The sequence below is a fragment of the Trematomus bernacchii genome, unplaced genomic scaffold (genome assembly GCF_902827165.1).
Source record: "Trematomus bernacchii unplaced genomic scaffold, fTreBer1.1, whole genome shotgun sequence".
NCBI lineage: Eukaryota > Metazoa > Chordata > Actinopteri > Perciformes > Nototheniidae > Trematomus > Trematomus bernacchii.
This window is the reverse complement of record NW_022987564.1, coordinates 658,033-681,993: the sequence shown is the minus strand read 5'-3', so window position 1 is coordinate 681,993 and position 23,961 is coordinate 658,033. Positions and strand designations below refer to the sequence as shown.

Below are 23,961 nucleotides of genomic sequence, written 5' to 3'. Positions count from 1 at the left end.
ACTAAAATCTTAATTGTCTTACAAATCTAAAATCCGAAGTCTTTCAAGTTTACATTTTCAGATTCCCACACTTCTTGCTCACAAATCTACAACATTTCAGGTTGATATATTAAAGCATTAAGGTTTTAGAAGGCAGTTAGTAAGCTGTGTTTCTTGGCATCTTTTGAGTGCCAAATCTATCCAAAAACTCTACAAAAACGGCTAAAATGTGCTTTAAAGTACTTCAAAACAAAATGACCGGATTGCAATAAGGTATAGTTGGATATTAATGTGTCTCCAAACCGATTTGTTATGTCTGATGCGATACAAATTGCCAAATTAGTCCAAAGCTTGTGCAGCATGCCCATATTTTTTTTAAATGTCTTCTTCTCTTGTATTACAGGGGATCTCTAATTGTCAACCCAATCTCATTCACACATACCGTCTAACTGTTCATGGTTGACAACATCTGGTGGCTGAATATAAACACGTCCTCCCCTATGTGGCTGTCTCATTTTATGCCTCTGAATGTTATCAGTCCCTGACTTCTTCCAGACATCCATTCACTCTGCTTCTATTCTCCGTGAGAAAATCCCTCAGGGCGGAAAAAGTTCCCTTTCCAAAAAAAAAAAACAACCTTCCTAACCAATTACCAGCCCATCCACTGGCACCTCACAGCTGCTCGCCTCATGTAATTGAGTGGGCAATGGAATAACATGCCCCTTGATGAAATATTTCACACCCAGATGAGCGTTGCTCCGCCGCCTGGCGACTGCAAGGAAGAACAAACTGCAGGTGCGTCGGGCGGCGGAGGTAATTTGCAGGTGGAGAGCAGCCAGCGAGCTCTGCAGCGTTTGAATGTGCTCAGCCAAAGCACGCAGACCTTGAAATTAAAAGATGAGATGAAACACAAAAGCTTGGCTGAGGCGGCGGCGGAGAGAGTTTTTAGGATTAATGCTCTACCATTCCACTAACTCTGGTTGTAATTCACTCTCTGCCAAAATGCTTTCTTCAATAGACCCTGGCTGCCAACTGGGATGGAGATAAATGCACTGCTCTGGATCGGCTGCACGGGAACAATGAGTGTTGAGAGCGTTAAAGCCCCACTTTTTAACAGACACTCACCCCTTCTTCACGATGATGACGATGGCCCCCAGCAGCAGGATGAGGACCACCAGGCCCCCGGCGCAGGCCCCCAGGATCAGGCCCATGTCCTCGGCATGCTGGGAAACCTCCAGCGCTCGCTTGGAGTCCTTACAGGCAGCTGCAGGGAGTCAAACGAGATGAGAGGAATAAGATATGACAAAGACAACCACTGTGAATGTTTTATATGATGCAACAAAAACATGTAATGTGTCTGATGTAATGTGAAATGTGAATTGTGCGTCAGGATCTTAGGTAAGTCTGATGTTTAAATGACTTGTTCATAGTTAACATAACATTTTTACATTTGTATGTGTTTTTATATGTTTCTAGTTATTGTGCTTTTTATTATGTTTTTATTTATTGTTTTATTATTTTACTCCCATTGTGTTATTTGATATAGTATGTATTCCCTTTACAGCACTTTGCTCAACTGAGGATGTTTTAAATGTACTATATCAGCGGTTTTCAAAGTGTGAGGCACGCCTCCCCGGGGGGGCGCCAGAGAGCGTCAGGGGAGGCGCAGCGTGAGAAGAAAATTACGAGAATTTCAGCTAGTTAACTTCAGCTAACTTTATGCGAGCGGCAACATGGATCGATTTTTTGTGAAGTTACCTTAGTTACCTAAAGTGAGAGAGGAGACAGCGTCTGGCAGAAAACGTCACTTGCAGACTTTTGGCTGTCTGTGGAGACCGAGTTCCCCCACCTCGACAAAAAGGCTGTACAAGTGCTCATTCCCTTCACCTCCGCCTACCTGTGTGAGTGCGCGTTTTACGCATTGACTTTGATCAAAAGCAAGTACCGGTCAAGCAGGGGCGGATCTACCGGGGTGGCATGGGGTGGCAACTGCCACCCTAAAAATAGCCTTGCTACCCCAGTTGGCAGCTTTGTTTTGAAATAAAAGTTGTGGCTCATCGGACATTTATGAGAGAAAATCCTTAATGTCCGAGTGCAAGTGAATGCAGCACAAGACGCGAGTCTTGTAACCCCCTCCCCCGGCCCTGGCGCGAGCGAGGAAATGTGATTGGCGGCGATTTAATTTGAACGGGACGGCGCAAAACGAGAATCATTCGGACCCAAGTAGACGGAAGGAATGAGGTATTTGCGGTCTACAATGACAGAGAAGAGACTGTCAAGTTTGGCTGTACTCAGCATTGAATCAAAACCCACTAAAGCTTTAGATCTTAATCCGTTTGTGAGGCGTTTTGCTGAACAACATGGTAATCGACGCATTCAGCGGTTATAGGCATGCCAACTTGATGCTCTGCTCACGGATGACTCGATGAGCATAACAAACTGTTAAGATCAGATTCAGCAACCTTGGGTCCCGTGAAAGGCGCTTTATAAATTCCATTTAGTATTATTATTAAGATGATGACCTTACGTGTGTAAATATATTTTTTTCTTTGTGGGGGTCTGCCCCCAAAAAACAGTTTTAAGTCCTGAGAAAGTCAAATAAGACGGTGTGTAAAACTACACTGCCCAGCCAAAAAAAAGTAAGCACTTTGATTTAACTAGGCCAGTAGGTAAGGACTTTCCACTGGATAACAATACCCCTGCATTATAGCAACAACGACAATAATAATAATAATAATAATAATAATAATAATAATAATAATAGCAATAATAATTGGGAGGGGGGGGCGCGGCTGTTCTTATGTTCTCTGAGGGGAGGCTCACCTTCCCACACTTTGAAAACCCCTGATCTATATAAATACATAACGATTGAGATTGAAATAAAAGAGAGGAGAGGAATAACTCAGATATCTGACAAAGAAAACCACTGTGAATGTTTTATATGATGCAACAAAAAGAATGTAATGTGTCTGATGTAATGTGAAATGTGCGTCAGGATCTTAGGTAAGTTTGACTTTTAAATAACGTTTTCATTGGAGCATCATGGAGTGTGCAGACTGAAATCCCTCAGGACATTTATGAATCATCATCTCTGTACGTCAACACTGACAGGTGTTGTCTCGCATCATCTCTACACATATAAACTGCGATGCAATGCATTGTGGGATCGTCAGCACAAACTGTTTTTTTGATGTTGTGCCATAGTGGTCATGTATGTATGGAAGCCTTGAGAGGCAAGTAAGAAAAGAAGATTGGTTATTGAATAACGTAAGAGGTTCAAATATTTTTTTTCTGGGATTATCTTTTCAAGTTCTTCATATTTTTCATTTGGAAAATAGGTTGGTTTTGCTGAAATATTTGTCATGCTTTTCTCCAAAAACGAATTCCTAGCCAAAGAAGAATGTGACATAACTTGCAGTTCAGTATATGTACCTTGTCTTCATAGTGTTACAGAACACTAGCAACATATATTTTCACCTGATCTTAAGTCAAACACACAGGAGAGAAAACCATTTAGATCAGACTTAGAACATAGAAGCATCAAAAGTGTCATTGTCCTTTCAGGGCTTCCGTATGTCAAAAAAGAAGTCATGAATTTCATATTTCTGCACACAGCCGCCATGTTGTTCCCTAACCTGCAGTATAAGTACCTGAGATGGTAATACTCAGCCTCCCTCTCACAGAGGTGGGCTTCCTTATAGTTATCATGCATTGAGCTGCCTGGTGATAACATCTCCATATCACCGTAATGCTTTAAAGTCGGCAGCTCACCAGTCTTTCAAGTCTAATTTATACAATAAGCGACGGATACAAAGAGGGATCCTGATGGAGTCTGTACAGTAATCCCGCCAATGTTCCTGCAGAGCTCTGACAGGATGCTCACTCAGAGAGGGAGGTGTGTTAGAGGTCGCTACACATCCAGTTCAGCTTCAGAAAACGACGCTCTTATCTCCCCAAAATGATGCATGCTCTCATTCCTGCAGCTAATTCCCTCCCACCCGGATGTCACACTCTCAGTGCATTTCTGTCTCTATGAATCATCCGGGCTTCCTGCTGTGCTTCATCCCCCAAAGGTGCATTTTTCTTTTATATATAATAGTATTATTACTACGCTCTTCATCAACCTCACTGAGGAGAAAACAAAAAGGTGGGGAATAAAGCAGTACACCTTTTGTGTGCCAAAGGAATTCAAAACATCTCCACAAATGGCTAAAAGGTATACTAAAGACAACATGAGAGCATTGCAATTAGGAATAGGTGGATATTTGTGGGTCTCAAAACGTATTTGATATGTCTTGTGCACAAAAATAATGCAAAAAGTGACACATTTGTCCAAAGCTGACTTCTTATTTTCCATTGCAGGGATTCTCTAATTGTCCTGTTGATTACAGAACCAAATCATATCTACATATAGAGTCTGAGTGAGGGACAACATCTGGCGGCTGAATATAAAACACAGAATAAAGAGTGAATCATGTCTCCAATTTCTGACATGAGCTGTCAAGACATGCCGGACAACATCTCAGTATTTTATATATATAAAAAAAAAGACAGGATGCTTCACGATGGGATGTTTGGCAACCTTTGTCTGCAGCTGGAAGGAGAAATAAAACGCCTCTACAGTGAGAATGGCTCGATAAGCTGCTGCTGTCTGTAGCTCCTGGCAGACAATGCAGTCTGACAGCCCTGCAATAATCACACACATCACACTGAGTCATTCTGCTTTTAGGGGGACATTTTTAGAAATTGGCTATCGCTGTAAATTTCATTGCACCAAATCAAGCAAGGGGTCCTGCAAAAGAAAATCCTGTGGGATAACATTACACAGCACATTGCAGAGGAAGGCTCTTCTGTAATGTGTTTTTATGATGGAGGCCTTAAGCTGAAATGTGCTGCTATCACAATAAAGTTGTTCTTCAGACTGCAAGTGTTGACCTCTTCAGGAAATAGAGAGCAGTCAGGAATGGTCAGCGTTTCAGCAGGAAGGGTTTGACGGTAGCACAGAAGTTTGTTTTTAAAGGGGACCTATCATGCACTTTTGTACGTCTTTTATACATGAATATGTGTCCCCGGTGTTCCAGGGAACTCACCAAGTGTCAGAAAACACAACCCTCTCTATTTTCCTCCATACCCAAATCTCTAAAAAAAGGGGCTGCAACGGATCTGATACAGACTGATCCAGATTTGAACACTTCAATGACGTCACAGAAGTGGCGCTACGGCTATTGGGCCAACTCTCCACCTATCAGGGGAATGTGGGGTTGGGCCACGGCCGGCCATTGCCGCTCGAAAGCACTGGAGACACTGTAGTACATATGCCAGGCCTGTAAGTGGCGCTGTAGTCTGCCAGCAGATGACAAACACCCACCTCTCCGCCTCTTCCAAGGAACGAGGAGACCGTGCGGCAGAGTTTCAGTTTCAGTTTCTTTCGCCGGTCAAGATGTCCGTTAAAGTTTAAATCTTCCGGACAAAATTAGAAAAGTGCCGGTCAAAGGTCTTCTTTGTTATTTATTGAGCTTTAAAACAAATGAATAACGACTCTATAGGCCTATAACAATATAATAAAACAGGAGGACGGAGATCTTTTTTTCTCCCCCTCTTGACTTGATCAGAGCACGGCTCCCCTCTCCTGCAGGGGGGCGTGGTCTCACAGAATCAGCCCCGTAGACAGCAAACAGCAAATAGAGCGAAATGAGGCATGGCTAAAATGCATGATCTGTTTGGTATTTTGAAAACAGAAACGTATAAATATGCCTTATATAGGTATGGCCCTACAATATATCATTTAAATATAGCATGATAGGTCCACTTTAAGATCAAATCAGATCAGGCGTGACTGCATGACTGATTCTTTGGTACCAAGTCCATGATTGAATCCCGAAAATCTGACAGTATCTGATAAAACTACATTTTCAACAACACATTTCTCTAAAAGTAAAGAGTCACTTTAATTACATGCTGGTTTAAGTGAGCAAGGTATGGCAAAAGGCACTATGACTACCCGGATGATGCAAAAGCCACAAATTGGGATTGCTCCAGTAAACACAGCACTACACAATTGTTCATTTAAAAAAAACATGTGTAATGTACCGCTATAATGGTGTCGCGCCGTTATTTTATTGGCTTCATTGTCAATTTACAAACCGCGCAAATGGGCAGCTTTAGCTAGCGTTAACGGAGGTTTAATTAAACTATGTTGCATTTAAGTACTACATTAAAAGAGTGTATTTTGAATAACATATGGGTTAGGGTTAGGGGTTAGGGTTAGGGTTATGCTCCTTCATGTGAGAAATAGTGAATTGTGGTGTTTCACTGGTATTGGTATTGTTTACTTCATTTCTTTGAAAAAGGGCTTTTTCGAAACCTTCATTTGGCTAAATTCATCAATATGTGGAGGAAGTTCTGCATTAACAGCTTCCACAGAAAATTCAAAAAGGGTGGCAGATAAGAAAACAATTTACCAAAATGTGATAAAATACTCTCCATTTACCCATTTATATAATATAAGCCGGTTTCACACAAAGGTCTGGGCCTCTTCATTGAACTGTCACACAGATTTTAAGCTACATTTTCAGAAGCTAAACGGCTGAGCTGACGTGAATAAAAAGCCTTTCAAGACGATTTGATTTGTAATGATTTGTTCATCTAATGTTGGCTGCATTTCATCCGAGGACAGAAAAACTAAGAGGAGCTCCGGGGCGGCACGGAGAGGAAGCAGAATTCAAACGTAAAAAACGCTCGCCCACCGAGAGGAAATGAACAGGACCTCTGTGACATCTGGAGACACATCAGCATGTCATTTACACTCATTTGCACAACTACAGTTAAAGAAAGGTCTCCTATTGTTGACCTTAGAGAAGGCGCTTCTGCATAGTTTGTGTTTCTACTTCTACTTTAGAGCGGAAGTGCTTTTACTTTGCTGTGATAACACTCCGTATGTGCAATATATCCTCTTTTGCACTTTATTATTGGTCTGCTACTTCCATATTCCAGACTTTTCAGAGAGTATTGCTGTTATATGCAATACACACTTCTTTTATATATATGTTGTATGGTTTGCTTCCATCTTTATGTAACTTGTAAGTCTACTAACTTAAGTTTTGGCCTTTTTATTTCCACTGTTTCTTTGTAACATCGCACATTTCACTGCTTTAGGACTGTGGGATTGCTGATATATTTATATATATGATATTTTATCAAGTAAATATACCTTTAAAGGCACGGACGGCCGATTATCGGCGTTGGTGGGCGTCAGGCCGACGATGAGCGTCGACACGCCCTACTCAGATTGGTGTGTTCCGCACCGTCGGGTCTTTTTAGCCGTGTCGACACCTTTTCGGCAGTCGGCCAAAGGCAGTCAAAAGAAATCACTCTGATTGGCTGTTCAGCTAGCGAATCAGTGCATGAGAAGCGAAACGGAAGTGAGGGACCCAAACAAACTATTAAGAACCTGTTCACCTTATACACCTCTGACTTTCTATACAACTCAGAGTCATGCCACCTGCAGAAGTTTTCGGATGACTCTGCAGTGGTAGGGTGTATAAGGGATGGACGGGAGGAGGAGTACAGAGCGCTGGTGGGTGATTTTGTTGAGTGGACTGGAAGAAATCATCTGCTTTTGAATGTGGCCAAGACCAGAGAGATGGTCATTGATTTCAGGAGGAAGAGGACATCTCCTCCTCTGCCCCTGTGCATTCTGGGAGAGGATGTGGCAGTTGTGGAGGTCTACAAGTACCTGGGAGTGCACTTAGACAATGGGCTGAACTGGAGGATCAACACTGACGCTGTGTACAAGAAGGGGATGAGCAGACTCTATTTTCTGAGGAAGCTGAGATCCTTCAACGTATGCAGTAAGATGCTGGAGATCTTCTATCAGTCTGTTGTGGCTAGTGCACTCTTCTTTGCTGCGGTCTGCTGGGGGGGCAGCATCAGAGCCGGTGACACCTGCAGGATCAATAAACTGATCAGGAAAGCTGGGTCAGTCATCGGCATCAAGCTGGAACCCTTTGAAGCTGTGGTGGAGAGGAGGACACTGAACAGGCTGTTGTCCATCATGGATAACCCCACCCATCCTCTCCACCTGCAGCTGGACAGTCAACGGAGCTCCTTCTCCAACAGACTGCTGCAGCTCCCCTGTCTCAAGGACAGATACTGGAAAACATTCCTGCCCACTGCAATAACACTGTACAACAAATCACCTCTGGCTGGAAGAGAACTCTCTGCTCCATAGTTTCTCTAGAAATAAAACCACCTTGTACATTTTACTCACACATAATCTGTTTCATATTTAATACTCCATAATTCCATATATTTTGAATATATATATATTTGTATATATATATAATATCTGTATGTATATTTTCTATTTTGTATTTTGACATGTATATTTTATATTTTATTTTATATTTTATTTTATTTTATTTCTATTCTTGTATATTTTGTTTTATTGTAAAATGCCTTTTATGCTGCTGTAACAAAAACAATTTCCCAATTTGGGATCAATAAAGTACGATCTATCTATCTATCTATCTATCTAAGAAGGCAAATCTGAGATTTCATTTAACTCCAGCTCTCGACACAGGTTCGGGAAAGCCCCATGAGCTTCTCGCTGTAGAGTGAAAATGGAATGCACACGCTATTTGTTGTTTGTTTATATCACGCAGTCTGTTCTTCTTCTCTCGGTTATCACGCAGTCTGTCTTCCAGTTGTTGCCTCTTTGAATGACGAATACACACTACCGCCGCCTGCTGGTAAGGAGAGTTATTGCCACTCACGCATGCGCAGTTTGTACGTGCTTCTTGGCCGTCGGCTGAAGTCTTTGCGGTGTGTTCCAGTGCGACACATGGCCAAGACGCAGAGACGCGAGGCGACACAACAGTCGGGGGTCCGTCTGTGTCAGTTCCTTGAAAAAAGCACTTTTTTAAAAAGTTTGATTTGGTTTAAAGGTGAGAAAGTAACTATTTAGATTCCCAATATGTAAAGAGTTTATCCAAATAACTCTTATTTGGGAATTTACGCTGAAGTCCGGAGCTGTGAGGAGGGTACTCACAGGTTTTAGGATGTAATGTAATAATACAAATGTAGTCATGAGAGTTAATGTTATATTTCCAAATATATCTCATTGTTTTCAAAGCTGTTAAAAATGTCTCCTATTCCCTGAAATATGGCGCTTCTCCATTACCTTACTTTGTGTTCCTACAGTAAACACCATCAGTGCTATTACTTTGCCTAGCAACACCAGATTAATCAAATAAAAAAAACACTTTTTTAAGTTTGAATAATTCTTATGGAGAGAGAGTAACAATTTAGATTCTCAAAATGTGATTAGTTTATCCAAATAACACATATTTGAGAATATAAGTAGAAAGTTGGGAGCTGTGTGGAGAGTAGACTAAGATCCTCTCCATCAGGTTTAGGGATATTTAGATTAAATGATGGATGTTAATGTTTCCTAGTATAATCCATGGTTTACAATGCTGCTAGCTCTAAACCGGGAGGACAGACACATTTGGATTCAAACAGGAAGTGGAAAAAGAGGGCGGGGCAGCATTTGTCTGCAACAAATCTCCTACAGTATATGACACGACGGCAGACAACAGAAGAGAGGATTCTTTGAAGCCATCGCACTTCAGATAATAGAGGAATCCAATTTACCTGCCACCTTTCTGGAGAGCAGACATGATTCAGGAGGGAAGGAACGAGGGAACAACTTCATTTCCTCCCGCTCTTTGTTTGAGAGCGTTCTCTCTGCGTCCGTCTCTCGAGCAAACACTTCCTCTCCCGGGAGGAAATAAAGGAAACCGAGCTGCATTTCAAAGCCATGCGAGCCCGAGAGGGGTTTTTCAAAATGTCAGTGTCAGTAATTCAAGAGGAACAGAGCGAGAACACGGAGGCATGTTTGCTTTCACCTTTTCCTCCCATGTCTCTGGTGAGGGGAGGTTTTTAAAAGGGGGCTTCCTCTCTCTTTGCAGCACCAGAACAACACTAAATCCGCCTCAAATCCCCCGGTTACTGTCGACATGCAACCCATAACACACACGGAAAAAACTGGAACGCAGCTTTAATTAAATGTATTATGTCAACAAATTACTCATGGTATTAGGTAAGTTGGAAGCAATACTATTACGTTTAAAGGTCCCCTATTATACTGTTTTTCATCAATATATAATAGGTCTCAGATATATACAAAACATGTCTCTGAAGTGTTTGGCTCCAAACACCAAACAGATCATTGCAGCATTACCCATAATCCCCTCTGTTTCAGCCCTGTTTCAAAAGTGCTGATTCTCTGTCTGTTACTTTAGATGAAAATAAGGAGCCCCTCCCCACGCCCCTCTGAGAGATATTTGGTTACAAAGAACACAATGGTGCTCTAGGAGGAGATTCAGGTGATGAGCTGGGGGGGGGGGATACCTTGGTTGGTGATTGGCTAATGGTTACACAAGCCAAAAAAATCGTTATGACATCATAAAGTGGCCAAAATCTGATCAGCTCATTTTCAGACAGGTTTTTATATAAATGGATCAGGACAAAAAGAGAGAGAATCTTTGTTCCTGAAACTTTCAGAGTCTCTTTACACAGAGGGGACACATGTTGATGTAGAAGAGACATGAACAAGTGGATTTTGCATAATAGGTGACCTTTAAGTTTAAATAATAAATATTTCTGATTCTGATGTTCGAGGAAGAGACATCATGTGACCTCAGTGTCAGCTCGTTGCCCGATGCATTTCTCAGAATATAGCTTCTTTTTTTCACCACCCCATTACGAAAGATAATGATTAACATTTTCTCCAGCAGTAATTGCAGACAAAGGAGTCAGTGGGGCAACAAGTCCCCAGTAAGACCTCATTATTTTAACTAGTTATTTGAATCCTTATGATCCATTATAATGTTACGATCCGTGCCAATGCCCAAGCAGCAGGATATATTGTAAGTGCATAACCTTTTACACTTACATTTCAGTTAATATAATGATAGTGAGGTTCAAGTGCTTCAGATAAAAGGCTTTACCCCAGGACCTCTGTGGTAAAGCTGTCATTAAAGAGGACCTATTATTTGAATGTTCAGGTGTATATCAGTATGTAGTGTCTCTACTTTAAAGAGTCCTCTCCTGCTGATTCTCAGGTTAATATCAGTATTTAGTGCCTCTACTTTAAAGAGTCCTCTCCTGCTGATGTTCAGGTGTATATCAGTATGTAGTGTCTCTACTTTAAAGAGTCCTCTCCTGCTGATGTTCAGGTGTATATCAGTATGTAGTGTCTCTACTTTAAAGAGTCCTCTCCTGCTCATGTTCAGGTGTATATCAGTATGTAGTGTCTCTACTTTAAAGAGTCCTCTCCTGCTGATGTTCAGGTTCATATCAGTATGTAGTGTCTCTACTTTAAAGAGTCCTCTCCTGCTGATGTTCAAGTGTATATCAGTATGTAGTGTCTCTACTTTAAAGAGTCCTCTCCTGCTGATGTTCAGGTGTATATCAGTATGTAGTGTCTCTACTTTAAAGAGTCCTCTCCTGCTGATGTTCAGGTGTATATCAGTATGTAGTGTCTCTACATGTCTCCATGCTTTAATGTTCAAAAGCTCTTTATTGTTCTCATACTGCCTATGCTGCAGCAGCTCTTTTCACCCTCTGTCTGAAACCAGAGCCCAGTTTGCTCTGATTGGTTAGCTGGCCGGCTCTGTTGTGATTGGTCAACCGCTTAGAGATGTCCCGCCCCTTAGCCTATCACGTGCAATGTATTGGAGCGCTAGCCAATAGGAGCGCGAGTGTTACATAGTGATGTCTCTATGTTCCGGGAATAAACAAATATTTCAGAGATTAAATACGCTAAATAGCTGTGGACTTCTACACACATTTACCCACATTAATACATTTATATATAACATTTATTTCCCGGTATAATGTGTCTATGTTGAATAGATCTTACCTTTTTCAAACCAATGCTTAGACTAATGAAGAAATACTTTTGACCAGTTAGTAGTTAGGTAGTCAGGGTTAGATTAGTGTTTAGGGTTTCTGAATACACATGACGTCTCTCTGATATATTATATATAATGTTAATGATTTATGTTTGGGTCTATTTATTCTCAAGCTTCGGATAGCGGGATGTCCCATTCCACATGACTCTACTTCGTCTTGTACTTGAATGTGAATAAATAACTGACGATGATGATGACTATCCAAAAAGTTCATAGCTTGGCCGGGCTGACATTTCCATAATTTGTGTCCTAATGAAATCAGTGTAAATTTGACTAGAATTTTCTCACTTTAGTTTCATTTTGGCTCCAATGTTTGCAATTACCATGAGGTTGAGGCTCCCACTACACGAAGATAATTACCATGTTATGTGTTTTAAACAACCTCTCTGCAGGCTGTAGAGCACAAAAGAGGGACCAGCAGGAAGCCTCTGCGATTGCCAGTTTAAGAATCATAATTCATGTGGTAATGACTTAATGAGGTGCATGAAGCACATTTGAAATTGGAGAAAAGGAAAATAATTGTTACCTTTGCGAGCAATCCGGATGCAGTTTATCCTGGTCTCCTGTGAACAAAGAAATCAAATGTGAATTAATTTTGATTTCTTTAAATAGCACAAAAGAAAAACTCACAAATACAAATTTAAATATGCAAGGGAGGCCATCTCAGACCTCTCTCAAATTAGATAAGGCTGAACAATCTAGATTAACCCTTATGTTGTGTTCGGGTCTCCCGTGACCCGTTTCAAGTTAAAATGATATAATAACTACGCTATAGTTCTTTTTTATCGGAACCAGGCTTCATGATATCCTCCACAACAGATATATAAACACTACAAAACTGATTTGGACAATTTTAGCCAAGTCTGAAGGTCTCTAAAAAATAAAGTGTATCATTTGGTGTTCGGGTCTGGGAGGACCCAGCAGAATTGTTTTGGGTGACTCGAGGTCAAATTCGGCCCAATCAAGATTCATCTTTGACTTTAGACACCCCTCCCCCACCCCCTTCATCAACTGTAACAATATGTTTTCGCAACATGCACCTGGTCTCCCCTCCCTCTGCCCCCCTCCCCCCACGGGAACTCCACCTTTCTCAAAGAATATGTACACTAACACTTGAACCTGAACACACACATGCACGTGTGCAATATGTGGTGTAATGTGTTTTGGGACATAAGATTAAATTACAACAGGATTGTACGGTTATGAATGCATTATAAGTTAGATGTAGTTAAAACAATATTGGATGATAGTCATTTATATTTTGTGTTTTGGACTGAGATAAATCATGGGTAAATATTGACCCGCGAACACCATGAACGGTAACAGCTTTCGAACACAACACAAGGGTTGAAAAGATAAATATCAAACTACATATCAGACATGTTTTCTCTCTTTTATTTCTTCTTATTTTTCAATTGTAATTTAGTAAATTTTATCTATTTTAGTTTTAACTGTATTTCATTTTGATATGTATGCCTTGTAACAAAATATATTTTTTAAACGCAAATAAAATAAAAATAAATAATAAAAAATATCTTTCTCGTTATAAATGTTTTGAAAAAAGAAAAAAAAATGATTATAAAAATGTAATCAAGACAATTACATCCCTAACTGCCAGTTGTCGGATAAGGATTTTTAATGTTTTTTTTGACCTGATCTGATTAACATTGTTCCACATTATGGGTTATATACATTTTTATTTCACCACTAAAAACAATCATTTGTGTTAAAAAAGTGTCCACAGTAAAAGTTAAGACCTCAGATCCACCACCTTGTCTGAAACCAACAGGCGTCTGAGTGTCAAAGTCACCCAGACCTTTCTCTACGTCGAAGAAATAATTGAATTTCCCGAGCGGATGACACCTCCTTGTGATATAAGAGACCTTTCCCCCCCACGCCATGTGAGGTCCTTCACCCGGGAGCCCTGATTGGCTGCTTCCGCCCCGAAAAAAACATCCCGGATTGAGAGGGGGCATGTTCCCAAATTAAGTTTTAAGGACGCTAAATCAGCATTTATGAGCAATTATGCTAATCTGAGCTCTGAGATTGGAGTCGAGAACCCCTCACCTCAAACCGTTTGCCAAATTAGCTTTTTTAATTGGAAATCTGTTTCAAGTGGATTCTCATCTCCTCTCACCTCTTACAGTGACACATAAGTCATATTTACTTGCACCCAGGGGTTATTAAAGCAGCCGCGGTCATCATGTGCCATCCTGTCCTCTGTCAAGGTGGGAATTTGGGTTTTTAAAGTGAAAATGGAGCTCTTCAAAGTGGAAATTTAATCTAGTTGAGCTTCCAATCTCATTAAGAAAAAGGCATTTTGAAGAATCCAATTCTTTTTGGTGGATTTCAGATGGATTTTCTACCAAATTTGTTTTCTGCAGTGGCTCTGCTTATCAAATCTGGATCTTAATCCCTTTACACAACGCACTGAGCTTATAAAGAATCGAAGATTCAGTTCAGATATGTGATCACGCTTCGTGTGCATCAACACTTCATATCTGAGAAGATCCTTATTAAAGTTCACAATCAATTCTATAACGTGAAAATAAGATGTTATGAAAATGCTGATTAGATGCATCAATTTGAATTAATTGGAGACCTCTGAACACGCACGTCTTAGTTTTCATTCTTTGTCGCTCCTGATTGAGAACAAGTGAGTTGATTAGCTTCAAATCAATATGACGTGCATGAGAGAGCAGCATTAATTGTTTTGGGCCACTTGGGGACAGACCAACAGGCTGAGTGGTTTTTTTAATTAAAATGTGTAATTGTGAACACGTTAGCAAACTGTTGACACTCTTAATTCCTAGTACAGTGAGTACTTTTGAGATGTTTTCTCTTAAAGAGGACATGCTCATGTTCAGTATGTAGTGTCTCTACTTTAAAGAGTCCTCTCCTGCTCATGTTCAGGTGTATATCAGTATGTAGTGTCTCTACTTTAAAGAGTCCTCTCCTGCTGTTGTTCAGGTGTATATCAGTATGTAGTGTCTCTACTTTAAAGAGTCCTCTCCTGCTGATGTTCAGGTGTATATCAGTATGTAGTGTCTCTACTTTAAAGAGTCCTCTCCTGCTGATGTTCAGGTGTATATCAGTATGTAGTGTCTCTACTTTAAAGAGTCCTCTCCTGCTGATGTTCAGGTGTATATCAGTATGTAGTGTCTCTACTTTAAAGAGTCCTCTCCTGCTGATGTTCAGGTTCATATCAGTATTTAGTGTCTCTACTTTAAAGAGTTCTCTCCTGCTGATGTTCAGGTGTATATCAGTATGTAGTGTCTCTACTTTAAAGAGTTTTGTCCTGCTGATGTTCAGGTGTATATCAGTGTGTAGTGTCTCTACTTTAAAGAGTCCTCTCCTGCTGATGTTCAGGTGTATATCAGTATGTAGTGTCTCTACTTTAAAGAGTCCTCTCCTGCTGATGTTCAGGTGTATATCAGTATATGTAGTGTCTCTACTTTAAAGAGTCCTCTCCTCCTGATGTTCAGGTGTATATCAGTATGTAGTGTCTCTACTTTAAAGAGTCCTCTCCTGCTGATGTTCAGGTGTATATCAGTATGTAGTGTCTCTACTTTAAAGAGTCCTTTCCTGCTGATGTTCAGGTGTATATCAGTATATGTAGTGTCTCTACTTTAAAGAGTCCTCTCCTCCTGATGTTCAGGTGTATATCAGTATGTAGTGTCTCTACTTTAAAGAGTCCTCTCCTGCTGATGTTCAGGTTCATATCAGTATTTAGTGTCTCTACTTTAAAGAGTCCTCTCCTGCTGATGTTCAGGTGTATATCAGTATGTAGTGTCTCTACTTTAAAGAGTTTTCTCCTGCTGATGTTCAGGTGTATATCAGTGTGTAGTGTCTCTACTTTAAAGAGTCCTCTCCTGCTGATGTTCAGGTGTATATCAGTATGTAGTGTCTCTACTTTAAAGAGTCCTCTCCTGCTGATGTTCAGGTGTATATCAGTATGTAGTGTCTCTACTTTAAAGAGTCCTCTCCTGCTGATGTTCAGGTGTATATCAGTATATGTAGTGTCTCTACTTTAAAGAGTCCTCTCCTCCTGATGTTCAGGTGTATATCAGTATGTAGTGTCTCTACTTTAAAGAGTCCTCTCCTGCTGATGTTCAGGTGTATATCAGTATGTAGTGTCTCTACTTTAAAGAGTCCTCTCCTGCTGATGTTCAGGTGTATATCAGTATGTAGTGTCTCTACTTTAAAGAGTCCTCTCCTGCTGATGTTCAGGTGTATATCAGTATGTAGTGTCTCTACTTTAAAGAGTCCTCTCCTGCTGATGTTCAGGTGTATATCAGTATGTAGTGTCTCTACTTTAAAGAGTCCTCTCCTGCTGATGTTCAGGTGTATATCAGTATGTAGTGATACTGGGACATGTCTCCATGCTTTAATGTTCAAAAAGCTCTTTATATTTCTCATACTGTGCTGCAGCACCTCTTTTCACCCTCTGTCTGAAACCAGAGCCCAGTCTGCTCTGATTGGTTAGCTGGCCGACTCTGTTGTGATTGGTCAACCACTTAGAGATGTCCCGCCCCTTAGTCTATCACGTACAATATGTTTCAGTGCTAGCCAATAGAAGTGTGAGTGTTCTGTGATGTCACTATGTTCAGTAAGTAAACAAAGGAGTCCAATGGAGGCGTTTCAAAGCCTAAAAGAGCTTGGTGTTCTTCAGAGTGGCTTTTCAACAAAGGATATTTTTGGTGTTTTAGCAGGTTACTTATATAATTAACATTAAGTAATTGTGGCTAATACAAACTGCTACAGGCTACATTTGTCATTTTAAGACGACATATTATGTAATCCTCACTATTTCAATGATTTTGCACAAACAAATGTGTATCTGGAGTGCCTATTTGCCCATATACTGTGACAACCTAGTTCTGTGGGTTTGCAAAGGTTAGAAATTACTTTGGGATATTTTCGAGGATTCTGCTTAAAGAGCGCTAAAATGGAGCAGTTGGGGGAATACATGTACATCAAGACGGATATGATGAGAGAATAATATGTTTTAATCTACATCAAAGCATGTATGTATGTTCTTAAATGAAAAGTATAGGGACCTGAAATGAGCATATGTGACCTTTAAAGTGCAATAAAATGAAAGACCTCCAAGCTGAATTTGTGTACATTACTTTTTGATAATAAAAAAAGACAAAAACAGAAGTTTTTCACAACGTGTGATGAGAGACAGGTGATACGACAACACCACAGAGGGCTGTAAAGGAAATATCAACATATTTTAATTTAAATCGTATAACATAGCAGTATTGATAATTGTGTATGTGTTTCCAGCTTCAATAGAGACTGGCCCCACTGAAGGAAAATCTGCCAAAAGCAATTACTGCTTCAAATCAATGGCAGTCCGTGGTCCACAGTGAGCGTCCTACATCTCATTTATCCTGGGTAATTTTCACAATCATATTATTATCTTTCTTTCTCCCTCCGCGGCTGAAAACACAAATATTGTTGGTAAAAACCCGATTGAGGATGAAAGTGTTTGCAGGACAAAGAAGTGAATTATCATGAATTGTTATATTGAGTTTGTTGTGTTGGCTGCTGTGTAAATAGAGCTTCATACATTAAACTGAAAACTGGAATAGGTGAGCAAGTAACAAAAACATTACTTTACTCTTTAAATAGAAATTCAACACTTCTATTGGGACCACTTTTCAGAGGGAAAAGCAACGAGCTGTCTGCTAAATAATGCATATTATTTATGGAATCGACTTCCAATTGTTATGACTATTCTTGGAAGAAGACATTATCACAGTTATGATGCTTCTTATTGTGGCTTCCTGCTCTTGCAAAGACACCAAGAGGAGATGTTCTGCGTCTCTGAAAAATATGGTGTACTATATCCTTACAGGAAGCTCAGAAAGAGACCTGCTTTTCAAAATAAAGGCAATTTAGAGTAACTGTATCCTTACAGGAAGCTTAGGTCTTAGGGCTTGTATAGAGGCATGTCTTTTCAAAATAAAAGCTCCATATTGCTACTTAATCCTTGCAGAAAGCTCAGTAAGAGGTGAGTTTTTCAAAATAAAAGCCCCATAAAGTTACTTTATCCTTGCAGGAAGCCCCTAAAGAGGCATGTTTTTCAAAATAAAAGCCAAATGTGCTTTCCTGCAAGAATCTGAGGATGAAGATTGTTTTACAAAAATAAAAGCCCTTAAACCTTGAAGGAAGCTCACAAAGAGGCGTGTTTTTCAAAATAAAAGCTATATCGAGAAACTGAATCTTTGCGAAAGCGCAGGACGATGATTGTTTTTCAAAACAAAAGCCCCATAGAGTAATATTGCAATACAAATGTTATCTTTACAGTTAGCTCATAAAGAGGCATACCTTTTTCAAAATAAAAGCCCCATAGAGTAACGGTACCCTTATAAAGGAGGCAAACTGTCAACCTTTCTCATAATGTTCTAGTTTTTCCTGACTATACTTTAATTGTTCCTAACCCTGATTCCTTGTTGTTGTTGTCCACATGATACGAGATATTTATTTGTTATATTTCACAGTGGTTTCCTGGCTCTGGAGACTCACTCCGCCTCAGACTCTTTCTGCATCTGCTGCAGAATCAGGTAGTGATATTTAGATGAGAAGAGGCAGGCAGGCAGGAGCTCCATATGGGCCTAATGATTTAAACAGCATTAAGTTTCTCTGCTTCTACGCACACTGCACGGCACATTTCCTATTCACGCTTCAGCCACTTTCCCAATTGCTCAAGAAATCCTTTTCAGATCTCTTTAAGCCTGCGAGGCGGTGTTTGATTTTCCCTGCAGAAAAAAAGTTTTTAAAGAGCTTGGACATGAAGGAATCTGACAAGCGGACAAAAAACGCAAGAATATAGATTGTAATGATCTCCTATAGCTGTTCAATTCGACAATTTCCACATTTTTTGAAAGCCTTTCATTGAGAAAAGATTGAACAAATCTATTGTTAATAGTTTACATATTAATTTCACAACTATATTACTATGTTATACATTAATATTGCATCCGTCATAGATTAGTTTAGTATATTTTCCACCTGTATAAATCTGTTAACCTTTTTTTACTGACTACTGCCCATGTTACATATGTTATTCTATATGTTATTTTATTATTGCACCATTATGTTCTTGCTAAATTCTATTTATTTGTATGTCTTAGGTGTTAGTTGTTGGAGGAGACGGAGACTTAGGATTTCCATATGCTGTTATTGTGCATAGACTATGACAATACAGCCTCTTTAAATCACATTGACATTAAGGTTTATTTGTGGGACACAATCAACCCAAAGCCTTCTTCAAAACAATGCAGAGTGTAGTGGAGACTTCCTCGAAACAAATCTAAGTTGTGTTGAAGTTAGTACATCCTCAAACAGGAAGTAATTAAACAGAAAGCCAAGTGTCACCCCTCTGAAGTTGCTGAAAAAAGCCTGTATATGAGGGAATATGACAACCGGATAAAAAAAATGAAACACTACAAATGGTTATTCTCTCCTAAAAGCTGTTCCATTTTACTCATTTTTGAAAGGTTTTCATTGAGAAACCATCCATCATATTCATTGTTAAGGTTGCTGCAACATAAAATCAGCGCGTCTGAGACAGAAAGCCGGGTCTCACCCCTCTGAAGTTGCTGGTGGCCTGGAAGAAGATGAGGTAGTTCTTGGTGGGGTCCAGCGGGCTGTTCCAGAAGCCGTTGTAGGTGTGGTTGTCTCCCACGGTGAAGGGCGTGGCCTCGGGCAGCGAGCTGGGGGCCAGTTCAGCCGTGAAGTAATGCGGGGCCCCTTTAGCCTGAGCCTCGCTGTGGGAGGTGGGGGTCGGGAAACAGTCGACTCCCCCCAACTCCCTCCGCCTCACCTGCCGAGACCCATCCTCCTCCACCACCACCACCTGGTACGCACTGCAGGAACACAGGGTGGAGGTTAGGGTTTTAAAGGTCACCTATTATGCAAAATCCACTTCTTCATGTCTCTTCTACATCAACATGTGTCCCTCTTCTTCATGTCTTTTCTACATCAACATGTGTCCCCTCTGTGTAAAGAGACTCTGAAAGTTTCAGGAAAAAATATTCTCTCACTTTCTGTCCTGATCCATTTATATAAAAACCTGTCTGAAAATGAGCTGATCAGATTTTGGACACTTTATGATGTCATAACGATGTTTTGGCTTGTGTAACCATTAGCCAATCACCAACCAAGGTAACCCCCCCCCTCACCTTATCACCTGAATCTCCTCCTAGAGCACCATTGTGTTCTTTTTAACCAAATATCTCTCAGAGGGGCGTGGGGAGGGGCTCCTTATTTTCATCTAAAGTAACAGACAGAGAATCAGCACTTTTGAAACAGGGCTGAAACAGAGGGGATTATGGGATGTTTATTTTTTTGCAATATATTTATCTATGTTGGCCTTTAAACCTTAAAAAAAGTGGAAAACGGGGTAATATTGACGTTTAACCGTCTCATTTAGACACTTGTTAGCAACCATAGTTTTTAAATCCACCAGCGGTGTATTTACTGACGTATTTTATGTTGTTGAACAAAAATATCCTCAGCTTGTGTTAACCACAGACCCTATTTAATGCTAACAACCAAAAACACATAAAAAAACGTGGAAATTATGGAACAGGAAGTGCTAAAATGCTACGTAATTTCTGTTTCATAGGACTCATTCCTGCAACAGTCGATCTGCTTCAAGCCTAGAGAAATATCTTTTGACTGCAGCTATAAACACCACAGTGGGTGGATGCAGGCGTGTGTTGTTGTGTTATTGTACCTGACCGGAGCCCCTCTGGCCAGCGCCGGGCGCAGCAGCACGGTGATGGTGCTCTCAGACTCACTCAGAGGAGAGGGGATGTCTTCATAGTCAAACACCGGCGCTGAGGGAAGAAATAAAATGTTTAAATACTGTGGAAGAAATCATTTAATTTTCACATTTCTAAAAGAGATCAAATATATGAATATGTATGATCCTGGGAGCCATTATTTTTGCTTCATAGTTTGAACCTTGCACACTCCTCAGTATATTTTGCACATTGCTTCCTCAACAACAAACCAAATAAGTTGTGATTGACTGATGCCAGCGCTGTTGCTTTCTGTAGATGTTCATCTGACACTTCCACATGAGGTGAAATAGCTTATTGGTTACAATCACAAGGTTGTTCAATATCGAGTGCAGTAAGAAATAGCATGTAGCTCACTTAGCACGTAGCTCGGCTCTGACTTTATCGCAGATTCTGTGGATTTCACGATACGGCGATGTTAAAAATCTAAGTTAATTATGAGTATTTATTTATCTCTGTTACAGTAACACTAATTACAAAAAAATATATACACATAGATATTCTGTACATATGTAATGTTTCAGTAAAAGCAATTTGTTCTATTCTTATTGTATTTCCTTTTTTGTATATTTATATTTAAGATATTCTGTTCAATTTATTAGTTATATAATACTTTTAAAACTAATATTCTTTGCTGTCATTTTAACAACGTAGCAAATGTTTATATATATTTTTTAATATTTATATCTTATATTATCATATTTTATTTTATTTTTGTATTCTCTTTTCCCTGTTTTGTAAAGCTATTCATGGTGCAGTTATACGTGAAATACACTATAACAAATACTGTACTGTATTTCTGAGAAACATCCTTATTGTTTATTATTATGGCGCGTTGGGGCCTTAAAGAAGGAAAACTGATTTCAATTGTATTTTTTGGGGGAAGAAAATCTCAAGATAAAAGATAAAATGTTGTTAGAATAAATCATGTAACCTTATTGGCAATAAACCTGATACTGATGTTGGAGATTAAAAACATGTAGCCACATTCTGCATATTATTTCCATAACCTTTCCACCTCTACATGGAATAATAGCACGCCATCTTTATTCATTACCCACACATTTCCCCTGTGTACGGCAGTGTGTGGAGGCCTCCCACACACTGCCATTGACTGATGATGACTAGAAACAGAAAAAACAAGAGGCCCTTACGATATAATTAGGAAAGATCTCAGAGCAGCACAACCTCAGCAAAGCTCTGGGGACGACCAGGTTGAGTGTTTCCGTCTCTTTTAAACTCACGCAGAGAATTAACTGGTTTGAGGACGTAGAGGACAAAGCAGAAACAAATAGGCTGGAAATGTTTCTGATGCAGAGTTAATGCTGGTCGTAAAATTATGTGTGTTTAACCTGGAAAACACACACTCACACACAAACAGCTGAGGGCTGCATTACACGGGAGTTTAATAAGAGGAGCGTTGGGTGGTGAAACCCAGCATGCATTATGCAAAGGATTACTAGAGAACCGCAGTGACGCGTCCTAAAACCCGGAAGTAAGTTAGCATTTTACCACTTCCGGTTCCTTCGACAAAAACGGATAATATCCACATGTCTACCCTACTTTTCTAATCATAAATCTAATCGATAGATTTATGATTCGAAAATTATAAAAGTAGGGTAAACATGTGGATACTATCCGGATGAACAAAACGTGATCTGTCCCTTAAATGCGTGTCAACCACAGACCTTATTTCGAGCTATTTTCCAAAATCCTATGGAGAAATTGCATTGGTTTTTGTCGAAGGAACCGGAAGGAGTTTACTTCCGGGTTTTAGGACGCGTCACTGCGGTTCTCTATAGTGCAACATTAGGAGAGAGTGGGGAAGTTAGGGAGTCTTGGTGTGAAGTATTACTTGATTTATATTACGATTGTATCCAACTATAATGCAAACAAAATAAAAAGTTGATGTGCCTCATAGCTTTATGTAGGAAAAAGTGTTTGGATCATGCTTGGGCCAGTAACCTTAATCATCTTTTTTATTTTACAATAAAATAAAAATATGAATACAAAATAATAATACAAATAAATAAATAAGGTAAAACCATAAAAATTTAATTATCATAAATAATAATAATAATAACATTTATTTTATTTCTTTTTGGATAAAAATATATCTTTGAAGCATTGAAAAGTTTTAGTATCATTACATTACATTTAGCTGATGCTTTTATCCAAAGTGACTTACAATAAGTGCATTCGACCAAGAAGATACAAACTTGAAGAAAACAGGTTTCATAGAGCCAAACCATTTCAAGTGCTACTCAACTAGCTTTAGATAAGCCAGTCCTTTGTTAGTATATAAGTGCTCTGTTAGTATATAAGTGCTCTGTTAGTATATAAGTGCTCTGTTAGTATATAAGTGCTCTGTTAGTATATAAGTGCTCTGTTAGTATATAAGTGCTCTGTTAGTATATAAGTGCTCTGTTAGTATATAAGTGCTCAGTTAGTATATAAGTGCTCTGTTAGTATATAAGTGCTCAGTTAGTATATAAGTGCTCTGTTAGTATATAAGTGCTCTGTTAGTATATAAGTGCTCAGTTAGTATATAAGTGCTCAGTTAGTATATAAGTGCTCAGTTAGTATATAAGTGCTCTGTTAGTATATAAGTGCTCTGTTAGTATATAAGTGCTCTGTTAGTATATAAGTGCTCTGTTAGTATATAAGTGCTCTGTTAGTATATAAGTGCTCTGTTAGTATATAAGTGCTTCTGTTAGTATATAAGTGCTCTGTTAGTATATAAGTGCTCTGTTAGTATATAAGTGCTCTGTTAGTATATAAGTGCTTTGTTAGTATATAAGTGCTTAGTTAGTATATAAGTGCTTAGTTAGTATATAAGTGCTTTGTTAGTATATAAGTGCTTTGTTAGTATATAAGTGCTTAGTTAGTATATAAGTGCTCTGTTAGTATATAAGTGCTCTGTTAGTATATAAGTGCTCTGTTAGTATATAAGTGCTCTGTTAGTATATAAGTGCTCTGTTAGTATATAAGTGCTTAGTTAGTATATAAGTGCTTAGTTAGTATATAAGTGCTTTGTTAGTATATAAGTGCTTTGTTAGTATATAAGTGCTTTGTTAGTATATAAGTGCTTAGTTAGTATATGAGTGCTTTGTTAGTATATGAGTGCTTAGTTAGTATATGAGTGCTTTGTTAGTATATAAGTGCTTTGTTAGTATATAAGTGCT

At 39.4% G+C, this 23,961-nt stretch overlaps 1 protein-coding gene across 1 annotated transcript in view; it reads right to left on the bottom strand.

Moving 5' to 3' along the window:
• ptprua (protein tyrosine phosphatase receptor type Ua) overlaps positions 1-23,961 on the bottom strand; it is a 246,712-nt gene that overhangs the window by 46,457 nt on the left and 176,294 nt on the right. Inside the window, exons 11-14 of the mRNA XM_034125463.1 lie at positions 20,710-20,812; positions 19,558-19,837; positions 12,484-12,520; positions 1,105-1,243 (exon numbers count right to left, since the gene is read on the bottom strand). Of these exons, the coding sequence (XP_033981354.1) occupies positions 1,105-1,243; positions 12,484-12,520; positions 19,558-19,837; positions 20,710-20,812 (559 nt within the window). The remainder of the gene's footprint in view (positions 1-1,104; positions 1,244-12,483; positions 12,521-19,557; positions 19,838-20,709; positions 20,813-23,961) is intronic.